The sequence below is a fragment of the Serinus canaria genome, chromosome 5, assembly GCF_022539315.1.
Source record: "Serinus canaria isolate serCan28SL12 chromosome 5, serCan2020, whole genome shotgun sequence".
NCBI classification, from domain to species: domain Eukaryota; kingdom Metazoa; phylum Chordata; class Aves; order Passeriformes; family Fringillidae; genus Serinus; species Serinus canaria.
This window is the reverse complement of record NC_066319.1, coordinates 36727402-36739207: the sequence shown is the minus strand read 5'-3', so window position 1 is coordinate 36739207 and position 11806 is coordinate 36727402. Positions and strand designations below refer to the sequence as shown.

At 39.1% G+C, this 11806-nt stretch overlaps 1 protein-coding gene across 2 annotated transcripts in view; it reads right to left on the bottom strand.

The window, feature by feature from the left end:
* Positions 1 to 1704: 1704 nt before the first annotated feature.
* NPAS3 (neuronal PAS domain protein 3) overlaps positions 1705 to 11806 on the bottom strand; it is a 591794-nt gene continuing 581692 nt past the window's right edge. For both annotated transcript variants that reach the window (XM_030240757.2, XM_030240756.2), the window contains 2 exons: positions 8789 to 8904; positions 1705 to 5957 (listed from right to left, as the gene is read on the bottom strand). In XM_030240757.2, coding sequence (XP_030096617.1) covers positions 4648 to 5957; positions 8789 to 8904 — 1426 coding nt within the window. In that variant the 3' untranslated portion in view covers positions 1705 to 4647. The remainder of the gene's footprint in view (positions 5958 to 8788; positions 8905 to 11806) is intronic.

The window sequence follows — 11806 nt, the reverse complement described above, 5'->3', positions numbered from 1 at the left end:
ATCTTAGAGCAGTCTTAAGTTTGACCATCAACTCCATGCTCTGATGCATGTGCAGGCAGTATGGCTGAGATATAAAAAACCCTTATAATTGCTCAGAAATGCCCCTCTCAAGCCCCTTCTTGGAATTAGTGGCTTTAGTAATACTGCTTAACACTTATTTGGAACAGGCATGTTATTCTTCCATTAGGCTTTATTCTGATCATTCTTTCAATCTGCATTTAAATTCTGTTTTCCTCTCAGTTGGCACTGGCACCCTTAGCTACCTCATAAACAAGATGCATTGCCAACTGGAACATGCAAGCAGAGCTGAAAGCAGCACTGCTAACCTCTGCTTCTCTCTACCCCCTGCAACTTGGAGTTGTATCAAACTCAATGCCTGGAGCCTGGGAAGTGGGCATCCTGAACTGCTTGGAAGCTGAAAGAGCCAGACTTCAATCTATTAAGGTACTGGGCTGGCTCACTGAGCTATAATTGTGCCCACTTTTATTTTAATCACCCAGCAAGCCAGATTCACATGCTCTTACTTCAGCTGAGTGTATGTTTCACAGTAAGGAGTTGTGCTGCAAACTGTGAATAGACAGTTTTACTCAGCATTTATAAAGCAAGCAGAATTTGACCCAGAATTATGAGCCCAGCATCATTAATTTCTAAGTGGACATACAGAAGGGATTAGGCATAACAAAATAAAATACGGAGTTTGGAAATATTTGTCAGTGGTGGGAGAGGCACTGTAAAGAAAGGCAATGAATGCAGAACTGCAGTGGGTGAGAAGGCTTCCACTCCCCTCCTGTCCCACCCCCAGCCCATCCTCTGCACAAGCAGCAGCAGCCACAGGGTTGGCACACAGCAATGGGTACCTGGGGAGGCATCTGCTGTGCCTTAGCCTCTCCCTGCTTTTTACTGCAGAGACAAAAACCACTAGACCTGGGCCTTTTTTTATCCAGAATTTGTTCCCTTTTTAAGGCCAGCCACTGTGTGTGGGTTTCTGTGTAACCAAAAGTGTATTTGACTTTTTCCCCCCTTTCATTTGTGGGACCAAGGCTTTTTGCCTTGTCAGTTCTGCACTGGCAAATGTTCCTGTCCTCAGTTGGGAAGGCAGAATGTCTAGCAGCACGACACCAGCTACTTACAGGTCGCCACTCTGGGGAAAGAAAGTACACATTTAAAGAATCAGCAGCCTAGGTAGGATATAATGTGACTGAAGAGTTTCACTGTAACATTGTAGAGTACAAAAATGAAAATATAAAGTGCATTTTAAATGATTAATGTACAAAAGCTGACCTGTTCCAGTGTGCATTAATCAAGGAAAAAATGCACACTTTCTATAGTGGTTAATGTTGCAGGCTCATTATTCAGCTTTGATAATGTGCATAAAAATGCTCAATATGACAATGAGTTGGGGTAGCTGAGAATTTAGAATGGTGGCAAGTTTGTTGTAGTATTTGGATTAGCATTCTTAACCTACATCTTGACAGCTTCCTTTCTTCATTTCACAAGTGTTAATAAAATCTTGCTTTTTCCTCTTTCATTTTTGTTTTTTTTTCTTGTATTTTAGTTATTTTATTTTATTATTATTTTTTTTACAAAATGATTTAAAAATACCTGCTCAAACAAATACTACCAGCATTCATTAGTCAGGATGGTTATATGTAAAAGAAATGATGCCAGATAGTAACAAATCCAAGAGAAGTTTATTATGAAAATGGCACCTGCGGGATGAAAAAAAATTAAGTTACATAAAGACAACCATGTATGACATGTATGAGAATCTACAAAAGTATAAAAAGAACCCTGTTGTAAATGAAGTATGTACATTTCTGATTTGCAGCATTATCAATGATCAATGAAAAAAATGTTTCAAATAAGCCAGGCACTCAAGAAGTTAGATTCGGTTAGCTTAACACAAAATAAATGTACCATAGCTGTCACTTTTTAACATTTTAATTTTTTTATATTGTAGAGTTGGTAACACTGCTAAGATTTATACGAACAGAATCCCTTTCCCCATTATTCAGCTACTTGGCACCAGTCTCCTCATAAAAGATTTCATATATTTGTACAAGAAATAGTTAAAAACACAGACACAGTCTTCACAGGTAATGAAGTTTTTTTTTCATTTTGTAATTTTAAACACTATGGATTTAGACAGCAGCTGTGATTATCTGTTAGTTTAAATCACCAGAAATCATTTTGACACAACACAGAAACATTTATAAAAAAAACCCAAAACAACAACAGCTGTCTAGCTGTTTCTTGTAGCTGATAGGTGCAGTCCTTTGATTGTTCCATAGCTAGAGCAGAGCTTCCAAAATTAAACTTTGAATTTCCCAATCAGCTTTCTCGCCTTTTTCAGACCTACATAAATCTTTCCCATGGAACCTTTAAAGGCTCATTAATTAAATTTCCCGCTTCCAATTCCTTTTTTGCTATCACTCCTCTGTGGCTTGGACCTGCCTCTCAAATTCAAAGCTTCTGCAGAAATTGACTCAACGCAGTGAGTGATCAAAAATTCGAAGGACAGTTGAGTTAATACATTAGCATTGCACACGTAAGCGAATATATATGACAATTCTGAGCTCGGTTTCCTTTTTAAACAATGCCAGTTGACCTTTGAAAGAATTTCCTATCTCACTGGTAATTGCTCTACGTATTGCTCTGCCAGCCTACCTAGGAGAAAACCAAAGAAATGCACCCTCTGCTTACAGTTCGAGCACAAGGACTCTGGGAATGTTAACAACTGAGGCTATATGGCGTCAATTTGCTTAATATATCTGAGCATTACTCTGTAGTGCATTGTGGGGTACACTGGAAGAGTAAGTCATACCCAGAATTCCTCTGTGGGAAAAATGGCTCCATTAACCTTGAGCTAGTTAAGAGTCTTTTATCTCTGAGAGTGAAGAAGAGAGAACGAGAGAGCGAGAGAGACGGGAAACGTGTGGAGGAGGAGGGGAGAAAGGAAGGGGGAGAGAGAGGTTTGAGAATACACAACAGCAAAGCAACAGCAGAAATTAAAAGGTATACAGACAGTGGAAGCAGCATAAGGTGACATTACAGAGGAAGGCCACCACACAAAAACCACTAACCCCCAAGAATCACTGGTTCACTAGGACTGCAGGAATGGGACTTTACCACTCCGGACTAGAGATAAAGCACAGAGAAGACAAAGGACAAAACAACTACATTAGCTTAGTATATACTGCATATAGTAACACACATTGAAACTGCAATGGGACTGACAGCCAAGGACACTTACACATTGTACACATTACAGTTCTCACATCTGTTATTAGATGCCTTAACAAACAGCTGCCAAAGATGGAGTGGAAGAAGAATTTATATTTGACAGTCATTTGGAGTGTTTGACACTACACTGTGATTTCTGGCAACAAAGACAAAATAGGAGATTTCTTTTCTTTTACTTAATGTGCAGTTTTCAGTTGTAGTTATCTATTTCAAGCTTATTAACCCATCCTTTAGTTTTAAAACATATTGGTTTCAACACTAGCAATAAGGAAAAAAGAAAACAAAAAAAATATACCCAAATCAAAGAACAAAAAGAAATTTACAACCTTCCCTCTATAATATTAAATGAAAAACAAAATAAAACATGTTAAATAGTTCTTCTGGATTTTTTTTTTTTTTTTACTCTGGAGTGTTATTTGATGTTGTAAAATTAGCCTCAGTTACACTGAGAAAAAAATAAAGCAAAACAATATGCACCTAAGAAACTGCTCCTCGCGTCAATTAAATTGAGTTTTTTGTTTTTAAGCTCTTTTTGAAAAAGGCTTCCTGACCCATTTAAATTTGATGTGAGGCTATGCTTGTTAGTTTGGAGGTAACAAATTTTAAGTCCTGCAGCAAATGTTAATGAGGGCTTTTGTCTTAACTAACCAAGGAGACTGCAGCACCCCACTATAAACCAGTACGGAACACATTCTTTCCAAAAATCCAGCCCACAAGCTGCATATTGTATGAAGACATTACAGATTAATAAATGATAGCACCATGGTTTTAGAAATTAAGTTAAAGTTTCTGTAATTAACATTTAGTCCGACTTTTTAACATTCTAGTCACAGGCCAGAAATTAACTTTTTAAGAACCCAAATTATTTTATGTGCAAGTAAGAAAATCTTAACCATAAAAAGAGAATTAAACTCTGCATAAAATTCTAAAATACTATCCCCTATTTTAAAGGAATTAGGAACAAAACCCCCTTTTCATTTGACTTAGTCAAACAGGGCACATTGTTTATGCTTGTCTCTTTTAATCTTGATCATATCAAGATCATTTTGAAGTAAAACCAATGGTTGTCACTTTAAAATCTCTTTACCACAACACTGAGTATTCTATGGCAGAGGCATACACATATTAAAGGCATCTTAATAAAGATGCAAAGGAAAAAACACACATCTTAGAAGAAGACAAAATGGCAGGCAACTGGTACTTCGACTCTCTGAAGGCAAAAATAAAAAAATATCTTTACATTAAAGAATAAGTCAAGTTAAAGAGAAAGGGAATGAAATGGGGACCATCATATTGAGATAATAAGCTGACCTGCTCAAATTCAAAGTGCTAGAATTAAAGGTCTAAATTAAAACATAGTCTATGCCTCAGAGTATAACACTGAACACAGTATGTGGTCATATTTCAATCCTCTTTCCGTTCCAGAGTCTGTGTAGTGTGAATGCCATTGCTGTACACAGGAAATGGAAGAGTGGAAAAAAGTCCTTCGGCAGTTGTGAACACATTCCCTGCAGGCATTTGGGTCAGGCTGGCCCCGCTCACAGCACTTCCAAAGGGTCCCGACATGTTGAGTCGGTGAACATGGTGGTAGAGCATTTCCATCGGCGTTTTAGGATCCAGCCCAAAGCTGGGGCTGTTAACATCAACAAAGTTAACAGCGTGGGTGTTGGGGAGGAGGTTGCCCTGCATGGCTAAAGTAACTTCAGCTGGAGCATACCGAATAGTGCCAGTGGTGTAGACCCTCTGAGCAGCAGTGCTGGTCGCAGCAAGGGTTCCTGTTACCCTGTGAACCAAAGGAAGCACCACATTGCCTGCTTGTAACCTCTGAAGGGCTTCCAGATCCCCAGTGTACAACAAAGAGTTGGACGCTGTGGGACCTCCTGGATGTTTGTCCCTTGGAGATGCTGAAAGCGGAGGTGACAAAGGGTCAGAGGACACTGGAGCCAAGGCCGAGTTGGATGAGGTGCTGAACTGAGTTTTACGGCTGGCAGTATTTTCAGTCCCTGGGGGGGTGAGAACAGAGTCTGGAATGGAGACATGTAAACTACTGCTGGCTTGGGGGGAAGGGAAGTGCTCGGAGCTGGGGGGCTTGGTCATACTGTAGGGTGATTCATTCCTTGAGATTTCCCTGTTGGGTGGGTAATTCCAAATACTGCTATCATTATCAAAATTGATAGGTTCTGAGATTTCTGTTTTAATTTTGAGCACTGAGGCACTGTTTGGTGACGAGAGCAGCTGGGGCTGGTCCACCAAAGCTGAGTCAAGTCCGTTTGGACTTGAGGTGCTTGACAGCCTTCTCCGGGTCATGCTGCCTCCCTTTTGCTTTTTTCTCCTCTTCTTCCTCTTCTGATGTTTGCTGGAAGACTGGGCATTTACTTCACCTGCACTGTCTGAGTCCTTGGCACTGTCAGAGGTCAGTGATTCACAGTTCTGCAATCGCAGGTCTGACTCACTCTCAACATAGCGCTCCACCTTGATCTGCATAGAGCCAAGAGTGCCAAAACTGTCCTCAGGGGCCTTCTGATTCTCGAAGTCTGAGTTTTCAAAGCTGTCATCACTGTCCCTGCTGTCCTGGTTGCTGGAGCTGTTCCCATCCTCGTTACAGTTCATTTCATTATCTGACTGATTTCCTGACTTTTTCCTGTCGGATTCAGGGTCTTCACTGTTTTCTGACTGGTTTCCTTTCTCATCTGACTTTGAGTTCTCATTGTCCTCTGGAGCAAAATGAAAGTGAAACAAAGCGTTAGCAATAGGAACATAACATTATAATCCAAGTCCAGATTTCTACCTACCGATTGGATTTGCTTTAACCTTTTTTTTTTTTTTTTTTTTTTTTTTTTGGCAAAAGGTGTTCTCTTCTTTAGAGCTGCATGGGGTTTTTTTTTCAGTGTTGTGTTGGGAGAGTTTTAATCACCATGAATGTGTCTGACTCAGGACTAATGCACTAGAAGCCTATCCCATGTGGCTGCACCTCAACTGAGGAGGTCTTTTCATCTGTTCACTGGACAAGAATCATGATGACAGCTGTGAGCACCATGGCATTGTAGCTGTGCCAACCAAAGAGGAGTCAGTGAACAATCCCATTATCACCATAATGTTCTGCTGATTGTTCTTTCACATCCATGCTCTCCTGCAGTGGGCAGGCATCCACATATAGAACTATTTACTAAAGAAGATTCTAGTACTCTCATCTCATTTTCCTCTGACCATTGCCACTTTTGAAGTGGCATAGCATCTCTGGCTGCAGTGGAATTACTACTGATTTTCTCCCCTGTGAGAGGGGAAGCAACTTGTGTATAAATCTGAATGAATGAATAAGCCAGTTTAAATGAATGAATAAACCAGTTTATTGTTAAAACAATTTTGCTGTGTTGCTAGACGGTCTTATATTGAAGGAAAACAAGTATAAAAAAATACAGAAAAAATAATCAACCAATGAATTAGTTTCTTGGTTGATCCAAATAATCTAAATACCATTGAAAATAGCACAGCTACAGCCCTGAGAAGCTGTCACTCTTCTTGCCTGAATTCATTTAATTATAATTCTAATACGGGTGAGATAAACACTGTAGCCCACTGGACTTGGAGAGCCAAAGCAGCTTTGAGACTGAATATGCTCCATTATCACACTATGTTTGAAAGGGTCAAAAAAGGTTTCAGGAAACCCTGTCCTTTACAGACCAGCCAGAAATCTTTTGTTGCCTAATAAAAGACGTTTTTCACTCATCAGAGCCAAGTGCTACCCTTTTCAACATCCTTGCTTTAGGTGGAGAGGGGAAGGATTGGTTTGCCTCTAAAGATACTGGTTAGTTCTGGAGCCAAGTCAATACCAAACTATTTCCCAGAAGTGCTGAAGGTAGGTTTGACAGGAAAGCTGCCTGAGCATTCAGGACACTGAACTTTGGAAGTCACTTAGTGGGACTTTTGTGTGAGCAGCAGCAGAGAGACCCTTCCTTTTGAAAAATAAAACCTGTAGGAAAAAAGTAGAGGCTGCAAACCCCCAGGTCTCATCCAGCTTTTTGTTCCACCTAGGACTGAATTTTTCCTACATTTTTTCTTCCTTTTTTTGAAGATGCTTTCTTTTAAGGCCATGGTTTCTAGCTGGGGAGGAGTGGTCTTAGAGTGAGGTGGTTTAAAGCTACAAAATATTTGCCTGGGATTACATCACAACTTGAACTGAACTTGTTTCATCTAAAATACTATTCCAAATTCAGGTCCTTTGGCATTTCTATTTAATTCCTTTGTAGTAAACAGGCCCCTGTGTCTTCTGCTTTTCAAGACTCCCAGACGTCTCCTTCAGAGATGTAAATATCTGTGCACCTTTGGAATGCTGTCTTACTCTGCATCAGCTTCAGAAGTCATGAACGTACATGTATTTCTCACGTGCTCACCTGGAGAAACTTCTAGGGCATGTGGGAAATGCAAACTTTTCTCCACATATGTGTTATTTGGCTATTTAGGAACAAGGCAGCATAAAGGAAGCACTGGGAATGGATGAAGAAATTCCCAATGACAGTGGTTAGCAAGCCAGCACACTGACTTAAACCAAGCTGTCAAAGGAGAACAAATAAAAGCAAAAGATGAAAGAGAACATCCATGTAATAAATATTACATAATATAATTACTCATATCATATCCTCATCCTCTTCTTGCTTTTGCTTGATTTATATCACAGTGATCCATTTTCTCTAGAGTGTTTTTGGTAGTTATCATAGACATGAGAGAAAAATTGTCTGTCTTTCTATCTATCTATCTATCTATCTATCTATCTATCTATCTATCTATCTATCTATCTATCTATCTATCTATCCAGCCATCCTACATAGAACAGCTGAGTAACTTTTTTACTTCTTGGGCTACAGAAAAACACACTTCTTTCAAGGCCAGATGATTTGCACCTATGCCTAGGTAACCACTGTTAAAACTAACAGGGAATGTGTGAACCATCTGTGCACTGGACCATCTGTAGGACTAATTTACACATAGAACTTGAGAAGCACACTCAGCTTTTAAAAAACAGCTGAAGTCCCAGACATAAAGAGCTTAGAAACAAGTTCTTGAACCCACACATTTTAATTAAATATAACTTTTAACCCAATAAAACTCTAAATTTTTTCAATCTTTACTGCCCCCTAGTGAGACTCCTCAACAATGTATTTATTCAGGGAAAGGAGTCATAAAGATTGACGGTGGACACCTCTCTGTAGAATGTCTGCCTACTTTGGAAAGAGAAGAACTTGAATTTTATCCAACAGTTGCAATCCCTTGCACAAGGCACAACACCTTAAGCACAGCTGGGAAATCAAATATTTAGTTTGGTGCTATGTAGGCAAGAATGCATGAAGAAAGTGAAGAGAGATTCTCAGCAAATGGAAATGTTAAGCTCATTAAAAGATTTTGCTAGTGTTTTTCAATTCAATTTACATGATTTTCTTTCTGTTTTAATGGAACAATACTTGAGAAGGAAAAGCAACTGAAAAGCTGACCGTGTGGCTTTCATGAGATGAACCTCTCATGGTGTAAAGGCACAGCACATGTGTGTTACCTGAGTTGTCCTTTGAGTCTGATTCAGAGTCAGAGGTCTCTGAGGATTCTGAGGTTTTCTCTGGCAGGTGAGGAAGTTGTGCAATATCCATTGGAGTGTCCTTGTATTCTGGGTTACTGAAGAGGATACAGCAAATATAAACACAATTGGATGATTTGCAGTTTCATGATTTTTTCCTCTTTTCATATCAAAGTTCAGGAACAAAGAACAGGAAGAATAGCAGAGTAAACACAGAAACATATTTTTGGCTTCAGAGCTTCACAGCAGGAATTTTGTGAAGGTTTATTTTAATACTGCAGTCAAATACTTTTATTGACCAGGTACTAAACCTTGTTTGATTCTAGTGAAGTTTTAGAGCTATCAAAGCATCCTTGCTGAAGTGGGACATCATGGCTTGTGTGATATCTAGCAGTAAAGCTACACTATGTAATCATCCAACAACAAAATATCTCGATTTTGATCCCATTACAGTGCTTGGGAGGACAGAGAGAGTGTTTTAACTCTTCCAATCTGTTTCTCTCCCACTGGCAATGTCTATTAGAGTTATCTCTGAAAAAATGTTCTCTATCAACCTTGCCAGAGTCCTTTCAATACCTGTTTTTCTCAACATTCCAGTTTTCCATGTTTTAATCAAGCATATCATACATGAAGTTATTAAGAAGGTGCTCAGCTAGGGCTAAAGAAGTTAGAGCTCCAAAGAATCTGGCCAAAAATGAGATAAAATAGGTTACATATTTTTAAACACAGCACACATACATCCACATCAGCAAGAAACCAAAAACAACCTCTCTAACTATGTAACAGATGCACATGTGCATGTTAAGATGCATATGTTAGGGATAAAGAACTGTCAACACACCCATTATAATCATATCTTCATCTGCTCATGTGGTGCTCACCTGTGACTTGTTAGCAAGGAACATGACTGCAATCTAAAAAAGCTGCACTGCCAGAGAGCTGGAAGAAAACCCCTACAGCACTCTGCTTTTGCTTGGTTTGTACCTTTTTAAAATGTGTTCCTTTCTTAAATGCATGCAAATGCAGGGGAACAGACATAGCTAAACATAAGTGGTAGAGAATATTAAAAATAACAAAGTCTTTAATAATTTTCGAACGGGTGAGCATTTCCATGCAGTTCAAATTCAGTTCTGATAAAGTGGAAAATCCACCTTCCTGCACAGAACAATATGAGGCAGCACTGGGGGTGCCTGACACACTTTCACAATGGCAGTGTGCTCACATCCAGCCTCTCAGAGTGCACTGTGAAAACTCAGAGTTCACACAGTTCACTTTGAGATGCCGTGGTACAATTATCATCTTCATGGCTTTGTCCTGACAAAGTGACTTTATTCTGTTGCATCCCAGGGCAGTCCCCAAATTTGCCCCCTCCAAGCAAAAGATGTTTGAGGGCTTTCACACTGTGAATAACAAGTTGCTAGAACAAGAACAGCATTAATCCTCCCTGTCACTATAATTAGTCTATCCTTTTACAGACAGCTGAATCATACTTTCTAATGCATGGAAATGTATACAGACCAGTACTCCTGCTAAGAGTAGACCTAATTATGCCTTAATCTGTTATTAAAATATTATTTGGACATTTGGATCTTTTGTGAATTCCAGTACAAGGAGAAAACTAAATCAAAAATACAATTTCAGTGAAGATGTTAATATTTCTCTAATAAAGACCAGTGAATGGAATACACTAGAAAAATCAGGTTCTGGGAGGAGAGCTGGGAAAGACCACACATAATTTTTTTTTTTAATTTTTTTTTTGTTGTTGTTGTTGTTGTTTGGTGGTTTTTTTGGTTTTCTTTTTTTTCTTTTTTTTTGGTTAGGTATATTCTGCTTGTAGAGAAAATTATTTTGTGGGATGTTTGTGGACTAGGTTCACCTATTGTCTGGAAAGCAGCAAGGGGGACAGAGGCAGCTGTTCATAATTCTTAAGCCTGACTTTTACAGCTGGAGCAGGAAATAAGAGAACATTTCTGGGCATTCTGCAGCCCTGTTAAGGACTGGGGCAGTGAATCTGTACTTCCAGTTCAGAATTGTCAGCCTTAAGGTGACCTCTTGAAATGCTGCATTCTGCCTCACACTTGCAAGAACAAAAAAGTAGCAGGATAAGGATATATTCAGAAAAGTCTGTGGTAAATCATATCAGGCCATAAAATTGCAAGTCCCAGTGAAAACTCCACTGCTGTGCAAGGTTTCCCTCAGTACCCCTTCAATGCTCTCCTGCCAGGGGTTGCTTCCCTTCTCTTCCCCAAAAGGGGAATCAAAAGCATTTCAACATGCAAGTTTAGGCAGGCACAGTCTCTTCAGGGCTTGCTGGGCTTGGCATAATAAGTCACAGTCTAACCCCTAGACATCACTTTGAACTCTCATGGCATCAAAGGGAATGTAACAAACCATGACAAGCAACTTAAAAGGAGAACAGGCCAGAAAATGACAATTGCATTTCATGACAATCTCAAGGTTTCAAATTTTACTTGTTTGTTTGTTCTGCTTTGGAATGAAACAGAAAATCTCCCAATCTTATTGAACATTTTCACAAAACAGAATGTGTTGAAAGGTATTTTCAGATGAGAAAGGTCAGGTTTATAATTCACAGTCTCAGTGACTGTTGGCTTTCCCTTGAGCTCTGAAATCAGTCCTTTAAAGATAATTTGGTAAAACAGAATTTCTCAGGGAACAGCCTTTCATTCAAGCCATTACTACTATTTATATTTAAAATAGATCTAATAGCTTAAAATAGTAGTTTATAGTACTTTTATTTTTAAATCTTATGTTGCATTTTTCAGTGTGAATAATATCTGATGCTTACAGGAACAGCGAAGTAGTTTGAGCCTTTTTTGTCCTGAGAAAGTTCCTCTCTCTGGAGTGAACTGGCAAATGCCTTTCAGAGATAACATTTTTTTTGCCATACCAGCAGATTGCTTCCCTGCATTTTTAATATCCAAATAAAACAGTGCCAAACACTTCACACCAGATTTTATAACACAGCTACTGAAAGTTGGT